A 20,935-nucleotide genomic window follows, 5' to 3' on the forward strand; every position below is an offset into this window, starting at 1 on the left:
AGGGATAAACATACTAGATGAAAAAGATGTTTTTCCAGCTTAATAATTACCTGTCCATTCCTTACGTGATTGGAAAATCAGAGCGTGAAATGTGAGTCTATCTTACCCCTTGAAAGAATATTTAAGGCAGGAAATAAGCCTCTTTAGTTAGAGAGTGGCTCAGTGTTCTTGGGTCTACCAAGTACTGAAGAACAGAAGGTCAACTAAAGTGACCTAATTACAAAAGATTCACTGTGTATTTTCCTAAGGATATTTATTTAAAAGTTTACTGCTTAAGGTTGGAAAACACCTATTAGGCTTTGGGGAAATTTTATTTTTTATGTTTTGCTTTTTCCAAGTATGGTCACTAAAAACAGAGATCCTAAGATTTGACCTCAGTAGTGATGTTATTTGGTACATTTCATGAGCTGCAAGCCTGGCTTCAGGCTAATAACTGCTTTGTTAAAAAAAAAAAAAAAAAAACACACAACAAAATGTGAGAGTTTTGTAAATGGAAGTAAAAAGCTGTTGCTTTCAAGCTGAATGATCAAACACATTTTTGGAAAAAACCGGCAGCTGAACAGGTGTTCAGTATTAGGAAGTTGTGATGTAAGGAATGCAAAAACCGAATCTGGCAAAAACCCATGTATTAAATTCTTTGTTCTTAAGAAGCAAAACCGTGGCTGCAGAAAGTCAACTCAAATTTGTGTTCCACAAGCAATAGGATATTGAAAAGTAGAATGCGCTCGAGTAAAGAATGTGTAATTGTGTCACATCACATACAATCACTTTTATGGCCTTCGCCAACGTTTGTAAGAAATATGTATATTTCTTAAACTACCTTTTTTTTGTGTGAACGTCACTAAATAATATTCACAGTATTTCTGTAATTCAGTTTCTTTCCACTTAACAAGTTTTAAAAAATTTTTATGAAGCAAAAAGCAAACATTTATATTTGCCCTTTAATACAGAGTGCTATAATTAATTCATATTACTTAGGAATTCATATTGCTTATGAATTATATATTTCATATTAATTTATAAATACTAATTTCTTAGGAATTATATAGGAAATGGCTATTCTTATTTTAGGATAAGTACTCTGAATGTATAAGTCAGTTGTAGAATTAGGAAAAAAACTCAATCTGTCTTTCAAATCAGTAATAGTTCTTTCTGTGTGATTATTTGGCTCTATAATTGTCTTAAATTTAAGTTTGCTACTTGTTTAGAAAACAATGTCTGGTTTTGAATTTGTTCTTGGAGGAAAAATAAATCTCCAAAACCAGTGACATAAGGATCTGCTCCAAATAGAGAAGTTAATTAGAGAAATATAAGAATGATTTCCCCCAAAGAGTAGAGAAGTAGTTAATTTCTGTGAGGTTAGAATACATGCTCGGGCAATTCTAGCCAGGAATGTTGAGCACTGAGTATGGATGAGGCCAACTTCCTGACCACAGGTGTGACAGAACCCAGCTGATCAAACAGGATAGGAATTTGACATCACTCTCTGTTTAACTTCAGCTGCCCAATGAGCCATGCCCAATCAGGGAGCCAAAGAGAACCTGGAGAAGGCTTGTGTGGGGGTTTAGTTTCATACTGAGAACACCGCTGTAAACACAGTTTATGAGCTTCCATTAGCCCATGATTAGGCCATAGAATGTATAGCTGCCCAACACTGTGCCAGAGAATCAACATAGTTTTTAAAAAACAACAACCTAAAACCTTTTAAAATGTGATCCGTGCTTATGTTCTGCCTGGCTGTTTGAAGCCTGCCACCATTTTTAAGTTACCAAATAATATGCTCCTCGTTTGGTCTCCAGTTCCTAAAATCCTAAGAGGAAGGTAACAAATTATAGTGTAAACTTTTTTTTTTTTTTTTGTATACCAGATTTCAAATAGGGACATGAAGGACCAAAACATGAGGGTGTTAAAAAACTATCTTCAGAGCACACCTGGAAGTGCCACTAGCTGCAAGTCCTGTCTGTTGATTTCACTGGATTTCCACGCACATGCCTTGCTTCTCAGTCTGTCCTGACAAACAGCTACAATGTGGGGTGTTAGTCTAGGAAGAAGTAGAATTGAAAGTGAGGCTAAAGGTATAGGCTATTCTAAATAGGTAGCACATGCACAAAATTGTGTATCTATGCTGTGCTATCTATGAGGCCTTACAACCCTGTTACTGTATTAAATTAATTATATGATCTTTTGCATCCCCAACAGCCCCAAACACCTAGAATTTCACATTGCACTTTGTCACCATCAAAAATGGTGCCATGTCAAAACACATTGATTCAGACATCTGACTGGGACCGCAAGTAGCCTATCCTTTCAGCTCACTGGACTAAAATCTCCCATTGCACTTTGACCCACCACATCCCCATCCATTGACTCCATTGTGTTCTCCAGCCATTCACCTCTCCTGTGTTCATTTCTTTTTTATTTTAATCTTTTTTCAAAATGTATTTTACAGTAGAATGCATTTTGACATATTAAACACAAATGGAACATAACTTCTCATTTCTCTGTACATGGTGCAGAGTCATTCCAGTAGTGTGATCATACATGTATACAGGGTAATAATGTCTGTCTCATTCTACTGACCTTCCCATCCCCACAACCCCAACCCTCCCCTTATTCCCCTCTACACAAACCAAAGTTTCTTCATTCTTCCCTATAGCGCTTACCCACTATGGATCAGCATCCACTTATCAGAGAAAACATTCGGCTTTGTTTTTTTGGGATTGGATTATTTCACTTAGCATGTTATTCTCTAGCTCCATCCATTCCCCTGCAAATGCTATAATGTCATTCTTATTTAAGGCTAAGTAATATTCCATTGTGTATATGTACCACATTTTCTTTATCCATTCATCTGTTGAAGAGTATCTAGGTTGGTTTCCTAGTTTAGCTTTGTGAATTGAGCTGCTGTAAACATTGATGTGGCTGTGTTACTGTAGTATGCTGATTTTAAGTCTTTTGGGTATAAACCGAGGAGTGGGATAGCTGGATCAAATGGTGGATCCATTCCAAGTTTTCTGAGGTATCTCCATACTGCTTTCCATAGTGGTTCCACCAATTTGCTGTCCCACTAGCAATATATGAGTGAACCTTTTTCCCCACATCCTCACTAATACTTTTTATTACTTGTGTTCTTGATAACTACCATTCTGCCTGGAGTGAGATGAAATCTTAAAGTAGTTTTGATTCACATTTCTCTAATTGCTAGAGACGATGAACATTTTTAAAAATCAATCTAAATAGGTGAAAAACCTCTGCAATGAAAACTACAGAACACTAAAGAAAGAAATGGAAGAAGACCTCAGAAGACGGAAAGATCTTCCATGCTCTTGGATTGGTATAATTAATATAGTCAAAGTGGCCATACTACCAAAACTGCTCTACAGATTTAATGAAATTCCTATTAAAATCCCAATGACATTCTTCATAGAACTAGAAAAAGCAATCATGAAATTCATTTGGAAAAATAAGAGACCCAGAATAGCCAAGGCAGTCCTGAGCAGGAAGAGTGAAGCAGGAGGCAACCCAGTACCAGGCCTTCTATGTTCATTTCTTTCCTTTTGCACATTAGAGTCCACCATCTATCATTCGCTCCTTTCCAAATACCAGCAAGTCAGTGCACCCTCTTTCTGTTCCCTGTACCTGCCTGACAAAGTCTCAACCCTGCATGGAGGAACACATCTGTCTTCCCCAAGAACTATCTATCCTCTAGCAGGTGACTGTCACTGGGGAAAATCATGTCATTTGACTTGACTACCATTATTAAGATCTCAGGATCACAATCTCAAATTGGTCAAGGTAACTTTCTCTAGTAAACTTGCTCCCCCAACCCCCACTGCTTCAGTGAGTTTCTCCACTCTCATAAGACCCATATTACCCCTTTCTCGTATAGGGTTCTATTTTAGAATTTACTAAATGATTTTCCACATTCCCAATCATTTCTAAAAGGTGGGAATACATTGATTCTAACTTCCATAAACCTTACTCAAATTCATATTTGGACTTATTCTCTATTTTAGCACTTCAAAAGTGTTGTTTTGCTGTTTTCTACCCTTCTCTGTTTCTGATAAGAAATAGCTGTCATTTTTATCTTTGATCCTCTTTGTTTCCTTATGACTTTCCTCTTTGGCTTATTTTAGACTTTTTAATTCTTAGTTTTCGGCAACTAATTTTAACGGGTGTGTGTACGTGTGTGTGTGTGTGTGTGTGTGTGTGTGTGTGTCTGCTTTAATACTTACTCTGTGGTTCTCAGAGATTTCTCTGAATTTTTTGGTTGCTCTTTCGGTTCAATTTTGGAAAATATTTGGGTCATTATTTTAAAAGTTTTTCCTTCCACATTCTCTTTTTCTCTCCTTAGTCTCTGATTCCATGTGCTTCTTTGCATTCCTTGTTGGTTTAAAAATTGTTTTTGTATGCTGGTCATTGCATATATTAAAATGCATATGTTTTAAAAGTGCCATTGTATGTGAGTATGTTATGTATATAGATTTTTAAAATAGAAGGAGCATTCTTTCCTTCCTTGGACAGCAGGAATCAGGGGTTAACCAATTTGATGAAATAAAAAATTGAATTTGTTGGAAGCAGGATTACTGCTTTTTCATCTATCAAGACCTTAGAAATCACATTCCAGAAGCCCAAGTTTATCACTTTTCGGTACTCAGCTCAATTTCAATTATCTGAGTGGCTTTGAGACTTATCTTTTGGTCTTATCAAAGTTGAATTTGGTGGAACCTTGGTTGAACTTCTGACTAAACTCAGGTCACCTCTGACTTCAAACACTTTATAGGTGAAACCAAGTCTTGCCTCTAGCAGGTCTTGAGACCAAGTACGAAGAGATTGCAATATCTGAAAATTACAAAATTGCAAGATCTGGATATTTTGAGGCCTCAGGGTGGCTAGACAGTGAGAGTACATCTTTGTAAGACTGCAGTCCTCGGCAGACTTTGAGAGCACAGGACTAGAATCGGAGAGCGTGGGAGTGACCATCCATGAAACCTGACTTTGGGACACTGGGACTGCAGGGTCGGAACATGGAACAGTGGGACAAAGGACCACACACCAAAATGTGGGACTGCAGGGACTGCAAGATTGGGAAGCTAGGATGCCATGAGACCTTTGGGGTTGTGGAACTTCAACACTGCCAACACAGAATACACAAGATTGTAAGACTCAGAGTGGGGACACCAGGTGGACCCTTTCTGTTTTCCAACATGGCCTCAAGTTTTCTAATAACTCAAAATTCTTTTTTTTTTTTTTAATATTTTTTATTTCTACCTGTCCTTTTTTATTTCATTTTTTTATTTTTTGGTTGTTGGTGGACTTTTATTTTATTCATTTATTTATATGTGGTGCTGAGAATTGAACCCAGTGCCTCACACATGTGAGGCAAGCACTCTACCACTGAGCCATAACCCCAGCCCCATAACTCAAAATTCTTGTGTTAGAAAATCACTCACAGAGATTATCTTTGTATTCTGGAATTATCTAGATTCAAATTGCTATGCTGGGTTTGTCAAAAGCATGGCTGTTTTCTTCCAAAGACTGTTCTCTGGCCAGTTTGCTTCTCTACCCAATAATTCTCTGTCCTGGCAATAGCTCTAATTCTCTTCTGTCCCTGGCTTAGTGTCTGGCCACCAGGTTGGTTCATCACTCTCTCTGCAGGCACAAATTCATCTTAGAAACAGCCATGGCAGCCTAATGTTTGTCCACCTTCTTTTATGAATATGGAATCCCTTTTGTACATCTGTGTTCAAGAAGTGAGCAAGATTTGGGTCTCCTATCTGGAAGTCTTTTTATTATTTTCTCCTATAAAATCTGAACTAAGGACCTTGTGACCGCTTTTGGATCTAAACGTACCAAACTCAGAACTTTGACTACATTGTGCTTTGGATTTTTTCCTTCCAGGATCTATAATTGGGGGTCTTCTGTTTGGGACTTTAGTCCATTTGAGTTCATGTTTTGTGTATGGTATACAGTAGGGGGGGGTCCTACTTCATTCTTTTTGCAGGTTCTCAGCACCATTTGTTAAAAAGACTGTCCTTTCCCCATTAGATGGTCTTGATTCTCTTGCTGAAACAGACAAAATACAGGAAGGTTTATATACATCTCTATTTTGTTGCATTACACCAGGATCACATTGTTTTGATTACTGTAGCTTTATAGTAAGTTTTGACATCAGGAAGTGTGAAATCTACAATTTTTTTTTCTTTTTCAAGATCCCCTGGAGATTACATATGAATTTTAGAAAGGATTTATCTATTTTTGCAAAAATAGTCATTGATAATACATAGTATCTGTAGATCAGCTCAGGTGTGACTGACATTTTAACAATATTAAGTCTTCTAGTCCATAAATGCAGGAAGTTTTTGCCTCCTTTGTTAAGTTTTATTATTTTTGATACAATGATAAAAGAAGTTATTTTTGTTTTGTTTCAGATTGCTCACTGTTAGTATATAGAAATGCAACTGATATTTGCATGATGATTTTTTATCCTGCAACTTTGCTGAATTTATTTATCAGGTCTAACACCATCTTTAGTTTTTTCTACATATAAGATCTTATCATTTCTGAACAAAGGTAATTTTACTTCTTTCTTTCCACTTTGGAGATTTTTAATTTCTTTTTCTTGCCTTATTCTTCTGACTTAGAACTTCCAGTACTGTGTTGAATAGAATTGCTAAAACTGCATATCCCTGCCTTGCTCCTGATCTTTAAGAGGAAAAGCTTTCAGTCTTTCATCATTGACTATGTCAACTGTTGCGTTTTTCCTATGTGGCTTTTATTATTTTGAGATAGTTTTCTTCTATATCTAGTTTATTGAGATGTTTTTCAATCACAAATGGTATTGAATTTTGTCAAATGCCTTTTGTGCCCTAATTGATCTGATGATGGGGTTTTTATTTTGCTAACGTGGCTTATAGATTGACTTTAATATATCGAACTATCCTTGTATTCTAGGACTAAATTGTACTATACTATACTGTGGTATTATAAGTCTTTTAATATGCTATTGACCTCGGTATGTTAGTATTTTATTGGAGATTTAAAAAAATATTTTTTTTTTGTAGGTGGACACAATACCTTTATTTATTTCTTTATTTATTTTTATGTGGTGCTGAGGATGGAACCCAGTGCCTCACACATGCTAGGCAGCGCTTTGCCACTGAGCTCCAGCCCCAGCTCTTATTAGAGATTTTTTATATCAGTATCGTAAGAGATGTTTGGTCTATATGTTGGTATTTCTTGAGTTTTTGTTTTAAGCATCTTCAGCTTTAGTATTGGAATATTGCTAACCTTATACAATGAGTTCTCTTCTCTCCAATTTTTGGGAAGAGTTCAAGAGGAATGAATCTTAACTTTTTTTGGGGGGGTACTGGGGATTGAACCACCCAGGGGTACTTAACCATTGATCCACATTCCCAGCCCTTTTCAAAAAAATTTTATTAGAGACAGGGTCTCGCTGAGTGGCTGAGAACCTCACTAAATTGCTGAGACTGGCTTTAAATTTGCGATCCTCCTGCCTCAGCCTCCTGAGGTGCTGGGATTACAGGCCTGTGCCACTTCGCCCAGTTCTCAATTCGTTTTTGAATGTTTGGTAGAGTTCATCAGTGAAATCTTTCCTGGGCTTTACATTATTGGGAAGTTTTTAATTACTGCTTCAGTCTTCCTAGTCAATATAGGTCTGTTAAGGTTTTATTTTTATTTTTTTTAAAGATTAAGTTTTGCTCGATTGTATGTTTTTAGAAATCTTTCCATTTTTATCTAGGATATCCAATTTGTTGGCATATAATTATTTGCACATATAATTCCTTTATTTCTGTTAAATTGGTTTTAATATGCCTTTTTTCATTACTGATTTTAATAATTTCTTATTTTTTTATCCAAGTCAATCTAGCTGAAAGTTTCTTAATTTATAAATCTATTGGAATAACCAACTTTTATTTTCATTGCTTTTCTTTATTGTTTTTCTATTTATTTGTAATTACTGCCTTGATTCATTGATGGTTTACAAATGTGTTTTTGAATTTCCACTTATTTGTGAATTTTTCAATTGTCCTTCTGCTGTAGATTCCCAGTTTCATTTCACTGTGTTTTGAAAAGATACTTTATATGAATTCAATCTTTTCAAAAAATTTAAGGCTTGTTTTGTTTACTAATACATGGTTTATCCTGGAGGATGTTCAGTATGCATTTGAGAAAACTAAGTAGTCTGCTGTTGCAGCGTGTTTTGTATATGTCTGTTAGGTCCAGTTGGTCTTCAGTGTTGTTCAAGTCCTCTGTTTTCCATTTTTATCTTCTTTCTTTTAATTCATAAATGAAAGTAGGATTTCAAAGCTGTGGGTTTCTCCCTTCAATTGTGTTGCTGTTTGCTTCATCTATTTTGGAGCTCCAATGTAATTATTATATTTTGTTGAATTGACCCTTCTGTCCTCTTCCGTCTCTTATAACTATTTATGGCTTACAGACTAGTCTACCTTGTATGTTAACAGTACAGCCATCCCTGACCTTGTATGTTAACAGTACAGCCATCCCTGCTTTCTTTAGATTACTATTTGCATGAACTGTCTTTTTTCAACCTATGCATGTTCCTAATATCAGGTAAATATCTTAGACAGCATATTGTTAGATCCTGTCTTTCAATGCATTTTGTTAGTCTGCCTTTTGATTGGGAGTTTGTTCCGTTTACATTTAAATAATTATTAATACTGAAGCACTTACTTTTGCTATTTTGTTGTTTTCTGTGTTTTCTTGCTTTTCTATCCCTCATTTCCTTTATTACTTCTTTCCTTTGTGGGTCCTTGATTTTTTACAGTGACACTTTGATTTCCTTCTCATTTTCTTTTGTACTTTTTTTTTTAATATTTATTTTTTAGTTGTAGTTGGACACGATACCTTTATTTTATTTATTTATTTTTATGTAGTGCTGAGGATCGAACCCAGGGTCTAGCACATGCGAGGCGAGTGCTCTACCGCTGAGCCACAACCCCAGCCCCTCTTTTGTGCTTTTCTGTTGTGGTTACTAAGGGGAATTGTATATATTATCCTAAAGTTACAGTATTCCAGCTGAAATTGACAATAACTTACTTTCAATCACATACAGCTCTACTTTCTTCCTCCCCACAGACTTGTGAATAATGTCACATCATGAAGATAAGGATTAACTTTTACGATTAACTTAATTGATACTTCACATTCATTATGAGTTAAATAGACTCTCACATGCTGAATTGGCATGCTAACCACATATTTATAGAAAAATGTGGTATAACTGATCCAAGAAGTAAACTTTTGGAAAGCAATCTCTTGAAGCTCTCTTGTTTCTGCAGCATGATATTTCATATAGATAATTTTTATTCTGTCAAAATTATTATTTCAAGTGTTATTCTTAGCCTAATCCATAAAACTTCCTTTTCAGAAGCATCTGTCTGAATCTGGCAGGACTTTGCTTTACTCATCTTAATCTGTGGGTTATTGAGTGTAAGCAAGGAGAAAATTTAAATAGATATAGATATTTACATACATTTAAAAAAATTAAAAATATTCATATGCTTTAAAAATACTCACAAATATATACAAATGTAGCTTATAAATAATAGCTACTTTATGATAATATGACTTACCTTCATTTAGCACCTTGTACTTATTATAAAGTTTTTTCAAATGCGTCATTGGTTAAGAATGTCACATAATTAACTCTGTAAGCCTCTGGTTATACAATGGTTCCTCACAATTTAGACCTCCTCATTAACAGAATATTGCATCTAAAGCAGAATAAACATAGGAGGTGGGAAAATTATAGTTGTCCTATGATATTTAAGAAAATTTTCTTGTACTAGGTTAGGAAAGTAGAAAAAAAGAAAGTATCAATTTATGTTCTTTATATTTCTTGAGAGTCAATTGGATAAAACTATCCTCAAAGCGTAATATGTTTTTCCTATGTAAATCTGAACTATAAGGATTATATCATTTCTTTTATCTGAAATTAATTTATATTTCCTTCAGCTTATAAGGAAAAGCACTATAACTGATATTCTAATTTTGATTTTTTGAAAAAATTACATTTGAGAGTATAAGGTAATTCTAATTCATCAATGTTTTTTAAACTTTAGGGTTTGTTAACCACTGGGAAAAGAACAAGGATGTTATTGTGATAGAGCAGTACAAACAAACCCTGTTCTCCTGGAGTATATATACAGTGTATTTAGAATTTTAAAAGGGCTTAATTTATTGAATATGCATTTAGGACAAGATTTGCCTGTTCAGTTTTGGTTTCTCTGACATGCTATTCGAATGTGAGTGTAGGATTTTTGAAATTTTTATATGCAGTGTGCTATTTTTAAATCTTTTTCAAATGCTATATTATGCATCATATGGTCTCTATGTGGCATAGAGCAGTGTTTTTATAGCTCTTCTGGTTAAAAATTTTTGTCTTAAGTCATGTTACGCTTGCCTTGTATGTGCTTTAAAGTTGTATTATGTATATCTCACCTCATCAGAAAACTGCCAGTTCTTTTAGCTGGAGGCAAGAGAAAGAATTTCATACCCATTAATTTAATTGCTCTGTGCCAAAACACCCAGTATTCTCTGTTTTATTCATTAATCAGTAAATAATGTCTTAATATTTTCCTATTAGTTGAATTTTAGCCAAATGTCCGTATTTGGCTATTTTACATTTTTTTATCGTATTTGTGCATTCGACTTGATTTTCTTTTTAGTTTGAACTTGACACCTTTTTCTACTTATTTAATCATTCCATTTTTAATAGTATTAAAAAGCTGTTTCATATTCTCTTTTTCAGGGACTGTTTTTGTTTGTCTCAGGAAATGTCACTGGCAACATAACTTTATCTTTTTTGGGAATTATTAATCCCCCAAATTGTGAATATTCTTCTGATGATAAACTGGATTTAATCTGATCAGTATCACTGTGAGGGCTTCTGAGGCTAAGTACACAGCATATTGGGAAAAGATACTACAGAATTCAAGAAATCTTAGGTTAACATTTAGTTTTGTTGCTAACTACTCATGAACCTTGAGCCTTTGTGATTATAAATTGAGGATATCATGCCTCCTTGAGGCAGTTTTGTGAGGGTCACCTGAAACTAATGCATATGGGAATCTGTTTTTAACTGCAAGAAATTAGGCAGTTATTATTATTACTAAGGCCTTTTCGGTTATAGACGAATATTTGAATTGTGCATAACCAGCATTGTACCAGTGGTGAAACTGGCAAAGGCTAGTTTTTAAGATATGTGAGAAGGTGGAAAATGTGGTGAATTTGCCCAGTCGTTTAGCGCTAGGGAAAGACAGTTTTGGCAGAGTAATTATTTTTTCCATCCTCAAATATACTGTCTCCCTTTCCATAGAAACTATGCGGCCGGCAAGACGTCATATGTTTAAAATGTTTAAACTCAAAAAGGAAAAGAGAAAAGAAAGAAATCACACCTTCAAAACAAATAAACGAACTTTGGAGGGAAGGCTCTTGAGTCTAACATTTCTCTGTCCTGTTGATTGCAAGCTCGAGATGCTGGTGAGCGAGGCCCATGATCTCACGGAGACTTTGGCTCCCTGTATCTCATACCATGCACCTTAGGAAGTTCTTGGATCAGAGGGAGATGTGATCACTTTTGTCACTTTTCCCAGTACAGCCCCAGTGCTGTGGCTTAGTCTCTACTGATAAAGCAAAATGGGCAAATCGGGAATTCATTAGGCTCTGTGAGGCTGACTCCAGAGAAGCAAGGCTGATTTGGAATTTGGCTTGGTGACCTGATCCTACCAATTTATTTTCTACCATGTAGAGATAATATTCTTTTTTAGTGTTTATCACTATGTCTGAGTGTCTTAAACTTGTAGTTCTCTTTTTCTGTTTGCATAATTCAACAGTTATTGACTGGCCACTGTGTGACAGGCAGGAGCCTATCTGCCAAGGGAGAATCAGAAAATGAGAACAGGTACCTCTGTTCTTGAAGAGCTGACAAATGAATGGAGGAGGGACCCATAAGAAAATCATTGCAATACAATGAATAAAGAGCTAAAGATGCCTTTGTCTGTGAATGTCAGAATCAGACTTTGGGGTTAGTTGGTCCAGAAACTCAACAGTGTCATCGAGGACCCAGTCTCTTTTCCTTTTGCCATTTTCAGTGTGACCTGTGATAATTCCTTACAATTAACAAAACATTCTTGGAAGACTATAAGAGAATATTTCAGATTTCACTGGCTATAACTGGACCCTTAACAAATAATTGGCAAGTGGAGTGGGACTTCTGTGATAGGGGTGGGCCTTGGGGTCCAGAGGACCCCTCCTGATGCTGTGGGTATGAGGCAGACAATCAATTATCAAGGTTTGGCAAGCAAAGAAGAATGGGGAAATGGATTTTGGAGAAAAACATCTGTAAGAGTATAGAGGGAAGGAGTGACCAATGGTCGTGGTTTAAATATGAGGTATCCTCAAAAGCTTGTGTGTGAGACAATGCCAGTAAGTTTAGAGGTGAAATAATGGGGTTATGAGACCCTTCACCTAATCCACTAATTAATCCACTGATAGGAATTACCTGCGTGGCAATTGTAGGCAGGTAGGGTGTGGGTGGAGGAGGTGGGTTATTGGGGGTGTGCCTTTGGGGTGTATGTTTTGTTCTTGGGGAACACAGCTAGCGCTCTTTCTCTCTCTCTCTCTCTCTCTCTCTCTCTCTCTCTCTCCTTTCTAGTACCACGTCCTCAGCTGCTGTCCTCTGCCACCTCCTTCAGCCATGATGTTCTACCTCACCTCAGGGCCCAGGGAATGACTATCTAGGACTGAAACCTCTGAAATCAAGATCTCCCAAATAAACATTTTCTCCTCTAAACTTATTCTTATCAGGTCTTTTGGTCACAGCAATGAAAAAGCTGACTAAAACATCAGTCCTGAGAAGGGGATTGAGATAGTCCTGAAGGAAATGAAATCAGTAGGGAATTTTAAGAAACTCAAGGTCCTAACTCTGACCTTCAGTTAGAATGGCTATTATTACAAAGACAAAAAAAATTTACAAATGTTGGCAAGGATGTGGGAAAAAAGAACTCTCATTGACTGTTGATGGGAATATAGATTAGTAGAGCCATTATGGAGATCAATATGGAGGTTCCTCAAAAAACTAAAAAGAGAATTACAATGTGACTCAGTACTCTCTCTTCTGGACATATCCAAAGGAAATGAGATCAGCATACCAAATAGATATGTGTATAGCCTTTTTTGTTGTGACACTACTCATGATAGCTAACATATGGAATCAACTTAGATACCCATCAATGAATGGGTAAAAGAAATGTGGTATAGATACACAATGGAATATTATTTAGTTATGAAGAATGAAATCCTAGCTAGCAAAATGAATTGAACTGGAGGACTTTATGTTAGGTGAAAATAAGCTAGATAGAGACAAGTACTGCATGTTCTCTCAACTGTGAAAGTAAAAAAAATCAACCTGAATATAGAAAAGTGATTAAGGAAAGTTGGAAAGTTTTTTTGTGGGGTATGGATAAAGAGAGATTGAATTTGGTTAGTGTATGCTATATGAATGTGTTGAAATATCACACAGGATCAATATGTACAATTAATACAAGAAAAGAAAACAATAAAAAAAGCCCCACAGTCCTTTTGTTGATATCTTTCTAGTCTTTTTGGAAGTCTGACATTCATTCTCAAAGGTAGGTTTCTCAGGTCATACTTAGGTTGCCATCGCTTCCCCAAATCTTCCATGTTTATAATAGCTTTATGCACTGAACGTCAAATTGGCTCAATATGAGAACTTTGATTAATATATTCTCTCATTCAGTAATTTAGATGTATTATTCTCTTTTATTTATCATAAAAATTGCTTCTGAAAAGTCTAATAATAAATAATGTATTTTTCCTTACAAATGACTTGGTCTTTTTGCCTGAATAACCAAAGTGGTTTTTTTTAATTTATTTTTTTTTATTAAAGTCCAACAGTTGTGTTAGAATGTATTTTCATGTTACCCCATTCCAAGTAAAATTTCCCAGGTACCAAAGGTGACTTTTGAATATACTCTCAATATTTCTTTAAGAGAGAGTTGTCTCGAATTATAGTTTAAAAATCCTCTCCATTGTATAGTTTTGTTTTCCTTCTTGGGGACTCTAAACACACGTGTGTTAGATCTTCTCAGCTTGTTCTCTTGAATATTTAGTGAGTTCTTTTTTCATTACTTTGCAGTTTTCACATCTTCTGTTTATTTAGAGACATCATGTGTTCATGCATTCTTGTGTTGCTTCTAGTTGACTCTTCATTTCCAAGGTGAATTTCTCTTTCATTCCTCCTTTGTGGAAGTTTTGTTTCTCCTAAGTCATGTCCTAATCACCTAATTTGTGGATTTTCATGATTCTAACTTGTTTTTTATCCATTGCTTTTATAACCTTGTTTCAGTTCATTTAAAAATGTTACTGGGGGGGTGCTGAGGCTATAGTTCAGTGGTGGAGCACTTTTCTAACCATGAGCAAAGCCCTGGGTTCAATCCCCAGCATTTCAAAAAATAAATAAAATAAACACGTTGCATTACAATTTGCATGTCCTCTTGTTGACTCAGATTTGAAGTTTAGGAGAGAGTCCCAGGAAGAATGATTTCTCAGTTGATAGCTGAAGATATGTAGGAATTCCCAAACCAAGAAGGGAGTCAAAACAACATGTGCAAAGGTGTGGAGACATGTGCAAGCAGCAGGTTTAAGGGCATGAAACCTGGAGGACTTAATGCATAAAGCAGTGTTCCCAACGCTGGCTCAAGTTCAGACTCACCAAGAGAGCTTTTACAAAGACTCATTTTTATAGGCCCCACCCAGACTTAATGAATCACATTCTCAGGAAATGAGTCCCAAGGCTGTGATAATAAGTCATGTGGGGAGCCACTGGGTTAGGGCGTGTGGGGCTATAGGGGCCATCAAGGCAGGAAAGCTAAGCTGGGGCACAGCATGAAGGGCATGTAAACTGTGTGTCAGGTTTGAATTTTGTCCTAAGGGCTGGGGAGACTGTGGGAGAATTAGGGGGCATGAGGATGAGACAATCAATTATTGGTTCATAAAAAATCTCTAGTTGAGTAAGACACAGTTCCTGCAATCTAGTTTACAAAGTTCAACATCTGTGAAACCTCAATGAAAAAAATCTAAAATGGAAATATTGATACCTACTTGGCAAGGTAATGGTGAGGCTTAACTGGGGTAATTTATGTGAAATACTTTCAAATGCCTTTACGCATGTATGACATACATTTGAGATTCAAAAGATGCTAATTTCTATTATGTAAGAAAGTGATGGGGCCAAATAATTGGTGGACATTAGAGACCCTCACTTATACAGTTTCTCAGTGGATGATGGGATTTGTGTTCAAACATCTGTTTCCAAGGTCCTCTGACATTCTTTTCCTTTGCCCATACCTGGGACCCAGGACAGAGCCCATTCTGATCACACGTGCTCATTCTTTTACAGTCATTGTTTCAGAGTTACAATTTTTATGCCAGTGAATTCCAAATCCGTATTTCCAGTCTACTTTTCTTTTCTGAGCTCCAAACCCATATTGCCCTCTTACTCCTGGACATGTCCATTTAAATGTCTGTGATCACTTTATTCAAATTAGGTCTTCTCTTCCCAAATTTCACCCTTCTCCACCCCGCAAAACAAAACTGTTTTTCCAACATTGGCACCACTGGGTCAACCCAGAAACATGGGAATCATCAATCACTTTGATCTTCTCCCATGAGGCTTCCCCAATCCACACCTTTCTCTGCAGACTTTGATCATCCCCTTTCTCCACTCTAACACCAGTCTGTTGTCTGGACTCGTGAAATAGCCTATGACTTCCTAACCTCATTCTTTGTCCCAACCCCAACTCTGAATCCATAATCCTGAGAGATTTCCTAGGGTACAAGAGTAGTACCGCCCATACTTAAGCCTCTTCTGTGACTTTCAAATGCCTTTAAAGAACTCCAAACTCCACCAAGTCTTTATCAGCTCCTTCAAGATATCACCTCTTCATTCTCATTTTCTCCCAAGCTCCTTTTCTTATTTTAGGCTATAACCATTCTGAACTGGGGTGTGTGGGGGGGGACCACCTTCTTTCTCATGAATCTATGTCACATGAAGAGTCATCCATCCATAACCCCCTTCATATGGATAGCTCCCTGTGCCCCTTAGGCTTTAACTAACAGAGATCCTCTTGGGGAGGCAATCCTTGAGTTTTTACAAAAGCTGAAATCCCCTTGTGTGTATTCGTAATACCTTTACCTGCTCCCCCCAAGTGCTACTCATTATATGTGTGATTTCTCAGTATCAATCTTCCCGACCCATTGTACCCAATAGGATGGCGAGAGAAAGAGAGAGAGAGAGAGAGAGAGAGAGAGAGAGAGAGAGAGAGAATGAATATATATATAATCTCTCCATGTTACTGATGAATTCTTGCTAAATTTTATTTGTAACCCCCACACCGATGTTCAGGGTGTTTTCACAGTCATTCTCTGACCTGCGCAGAAGGTGGAAACTTGGTGTCCTCCGACATGCATGTTCCAGCAGGAATAAGATAATGTTTTCCTTCTTGTTTCAGCCCTTATACTGTCAATAAGTATCCATCTCTGGTCCCTGAGCCACATTTTTCATACTTTTGTATATATTGTTAGTTATTTCACGGCTTAAAAATGGTCTAGTACTGCAGTGCTACTGTTGTGCTACTAGTACTGTTGTTGTTTTTAATCCTGGAATTGAACCCAGGGGTTCCAACCTGCTGGGCAAGCACCTCACCACTGGACTCCATCCCTAGGCTCTAACTAGGGCTTTTAAAAAAGTTTTAGCTATATCACAGTGGAGTGTACTTTGACATACTGATGTGGAGTCTCACTTGTTCTAATTAGGATCACATTTTTTGCGGTTGTACATTTTGTGGACTTTCACTGGTTGTGATGTCTTTCATGTGCCTTATGGAGAAAATTTGTTGGTTGGATAAGCTTCCTTGCATGAGTTACAGCACTGTTGGCCGTGAGTTCAAGGCTCACGATTTAAGAATCTATATGAAATGAGGTGTTTTCAAACAGAACCATGTAAACAAGATTATATATTCACAAAATGATGAAAATATTGTGTCCAGAGTCTTGCAAGAACCCAACTCTGTGTCACCTCTAACAGCAGTGGTTCACTGTTCACTGTTGGCTCATAGTGTCTTCATAGAACAAAACAACTGTATTTTATTAATTTCTGTGTCCTTAGTAGCTCACACAGTGACTTCCACAAAATGGGTCTTCAAACTGAATTTTTTTTTGTGTGTGTGTGTGTGTATACATTCATCTGTGTATACTCATATTACATATACATATATATTCATATATATTCATATTACATATATGCACATATACTTCATACAGACATGCATAGAAATTATATATAATATAAAAATAAATTAAGACGAATTTGTCTTTCATTCCAAATGTATACCTCACAGATTTTTTTTTCACTTTCTACCTTTGGAAAAAGATCTTAAATATAGGTTATTTTTTGATACCATCTTTATTTTTATTTTTTGTCTAGGATGCTGGAGAAATGGTTCGTTCCTTTGTTGGTGGTTTGGAACTTGTTGTCAATTTACTGAAATCGGATAACAAAGAAGTTTTGGCGAGCGTATGTGCTGCTATTACCAATATAGCAAAAGATCAAGAAAACTTAGCTGTTATTACAGATCATGGGGTTGTTCCTTTATTGTCCAAGCTGGCAAATACAGTAAGTAGCCCATCTTTTTTATTTTTAATATTTATTGTCAGATCGTGAGTTTAAAGCCCAGAGACCTGAATTCATGGTTAATATCCACCACTTATGAAGTCTGAGATTTTCTTAACTCCCTTAATTTTTCTGAAACCTAGTTATGCAAAAGTATATTTCGAAATGATAAAATGTTAATATGCAGGCTCCTGTAGAATTGAGGCTGTTTTTTTTTTAAATAATTTTTTTAGTTGTTGTTGGACCTTTATTTAATTAATTAATTTACTTATATGTGGTGTGGAGAATCGAACCCAGTTCCTCACACAGGCCAGGTGTGTGCTCTACCACTAAGCCACAACTTCATCCTAAGAGACTGTTCTTTTATTTGTCACTGGCAAGTGAAGTGGTGGCAAATAGCAGTGCTACTATGTAAGTATTACCTATTCACTGCCACTGTCATCATTTTTATTGTTCATGCTGACATTAGAAGTTGAGTGGCACCTCCTCCGCTTAGCAAGCTTGGATTGGTAGCATTCTTAAGCTAGAAGGTGTTGGCAACCACTGTATTGTTTACCTGAAGCTGTGCCAGATAGAATAGGCAGCCTTGAGGGACAATGACTTCATCTTAACCAGAGGTATTCAAGCATAGCCTGGACTGCCACTTGGCAGAAAAGTCGTAGAGCAGAAATTCAAGCGCTGGAACAATACCTGCTATCGGATACTTTGAGTTCCTAAGAGAATCTGCTAGATTGTTAAGTTCACCAAGTTGTTGCCTGAGTCAGGAGAATAGTACAATTAAACAGAGACCATGTCCAATTCAGTTACATTTTACCTGTACAAGGTAATTACATACAAAAAGGATCTAATCTGCACAAGGTATACAGAAAAAAAATGGAGGACCCCATATATGTTATCATATTTCCTACACTGTCTTCACCCCCTTGGGGCCCAAGGTGTATTACCAAGATGTAGAAGTATTCCTAAGGTGAAGAAGAATTAATCCATTTATCCCAGCTATGTGAGGTATTCCTTGAAGAATATCCAATTTTCTATAAAATCCAGTTTGTACAAAGAAAACTCAGAATTGAACCTTGGTATTGGTGACCCACCACAATACTAGCTCCTTCGAAACACTCCCTAAGGAGCCAGCTACTGCATCCCTCTAAACTCATTTGCATCTAGTGGCCATAAGCATAAAGTGCACACATGCGATCACACACAGTGATTACAATGCACATTTCTTAAGTTGGTTTTCTTTGTGCAGAATAATGATAAATTGAGGCGTCATCTGGCAGAGGCTGTCTCACGTTGCTGTATGTGGGGCAGAAACAGAGTGGCCTTTGGTGAGCACAGAGCAGTGGCTCCTTTGGTGCGCTACCTGAAATCGAATGACACCAATGTGCATCGAGCAACAGCCCAAGCCTTGTATCAGCTCTCAGAAGATGCAGATAACTGCATCACCATGCATGAGAATGGCGCAGTAAAGGTACAGTTCACTGACGTCACGGTTTAGTCCCAGTGTGGTAAAGGCGGGTTGGAAAGAAGCTGAAGGGACATGAAGCTTTTACTAAAAGGAATGTGCTTCCTTTTTGGATCATAGCCGTATTTGAACCATGTGTTAACATGGTTTTCTGCTGCAGAAAAGTTGTAGGAATACAGAATTCTTCTAAATCAAAGCATATAAATGTACTTCATAAAATAATTAATCATTCTATAATTTGAATTAAGTAAATTGTATAGGACATGAACAATCACTAGTATTCATAAATCTATTTGATATATTGTTTGTTTAGTAGGTACATAAAAAAATAATAGGCACATGCAGGGACAACAGCTGAACAGCAAAAGAAATGACTGAAACTGTTGTTAGACTAAAGCTTAAAAGTCTTTACCATAACAACAAGGATCAATTCAAAAATGGTGTTGTGTTTCAAATCTTTGCGTCAGACGTTTTTGCCTTTAACTAACATACAGTTAGAAGAATTTCTGCATGTAGCCTTTAGTGAATCTCCACATTGGAAACTACCTAGAATATTTTGATGGTAATAAATACAAAAATACTTAGAGTACCTGAACAGCTTACATGCATCAGGAAAAACTGATTAAAATATTAAAATATCAATAGCTTGTTTACTTGTACAATATTGTTTTTACTGTTTATTACCTTAATTTGGCACCAACGACAACCAGACACATTCACACTTTGAAATATATATCCTGATTTGATATTTTAGATAAGATTTTAAATTTCCAGTTATTCATATCTAGTCAAATCTAGATATGCTAAATATGAAACATCTAAGATGAATAATGCTCTTAAAAATGCCAATTGGTAATTTTTTAGGCAATTATTTTAATTCATCCTTCAAACTTATTATATTTGAAAGATGTGATGTTAATTTTTCTGAAATGAAAACCAAATTACATTTAAATATATCATTCTTTCCATTATAAATCTGTTTCTATGACACATAAGTTAGGCTTATGTACTTCGTCAAGCAAAAATCTGGCATAAAAAGCACCTTTTAGACTAAGGAGCAATTTTAAAAAGTAAATTATAAAAAAAAATTGGAATGTTAACTTCTAGTTACTAAAGAATAATGAAAACATTGTCACTTCTATGCGACTATGTTCACACTTCAGAAAGAAGAGATTTCTAATTTAAAATTATACATTCTGTTATTGAACATGATTGGCACAGTCTAAGATGCAGTAAGCATACAGCCTTTACAAAAACAAAACTGCAAAAGTTATGCAGCCTGGTAAAGTGTCTGACACATAGCACATACGTAGAGAATTCCCAGTTTAAGAAGAGCATTTCTAGATGGCTCAGAAAGTTTTCAAATTTCATAAGGTTTGCATGGTCATTAGGCTGACCATTAGATGCCAGGCATCTGTGCCACTCTCAAGGAGTTCTTCTAATGCAAATCAACAGATAATCCAGAATCCCTTTTGTGTACAGTATTGTAACTGTGTTCACCCACCCACACAGCTTATTTTATTAGGAAATGACGGAAATAAGAATGATGGAGGTGTGTAGACATTAAAGAGAGAGCAAAGAAGGTGCTTCTGCTGTGCAGAGAGCCTTTCCCAGGTCATCTTTGGTGATCATGGGGTCTGTCTCATCTATTTGCATTCCTAACTACTGTTATGTCTGTGGGAGGATAACTGTAAATAATAGGACTTTTTTTTTTTTTTTTTTCAAGTCCATCTGCA

The 20,935-nt window shown here is 36.3% G+C and overlaps 1 protein-coding gene across 2 annotated transcripts in view; it reads left to right on the plus strand.

Annotated features, from left to right (window-relative positions):
* The window catches only part of Odad2 (outer dynein arm docking complex subunit 2), a 161,846-nt gene that overhangs the window by 88,838 nt on the left and 52,073 nt on the right, over nt 1-20,935 (plus strand). For both annotated transcript variants that reach the window (XM_015483500.2, XM_048809162.1), the window contains exons 18-19: nt 17,552-17,740; nt 18,984-19,205. In XM_015483500.2, coding sequence (XP_015338986.1) covers nt 17,552-17,740; nt 18,984-19,205 — 411 coding nt within the window. The remainder of the gene's footprint in view (nt 1-17,551; nt 17,741-18,983; nt 19,206-20,935) is intronic.

Source organism: Marmota marmota, unplaced genomic scaffold (genome assembly GCF_001458135.2).
Source record: "Marmota marmota marmota unplaced genomic scaffold, marMar, whole genome shotgun sequence".
NCBI lineage: Eukaryota > Metazoa > Chordata > Mammalia > Rodentia > Sciuridae > Marmota > Marmota marmota.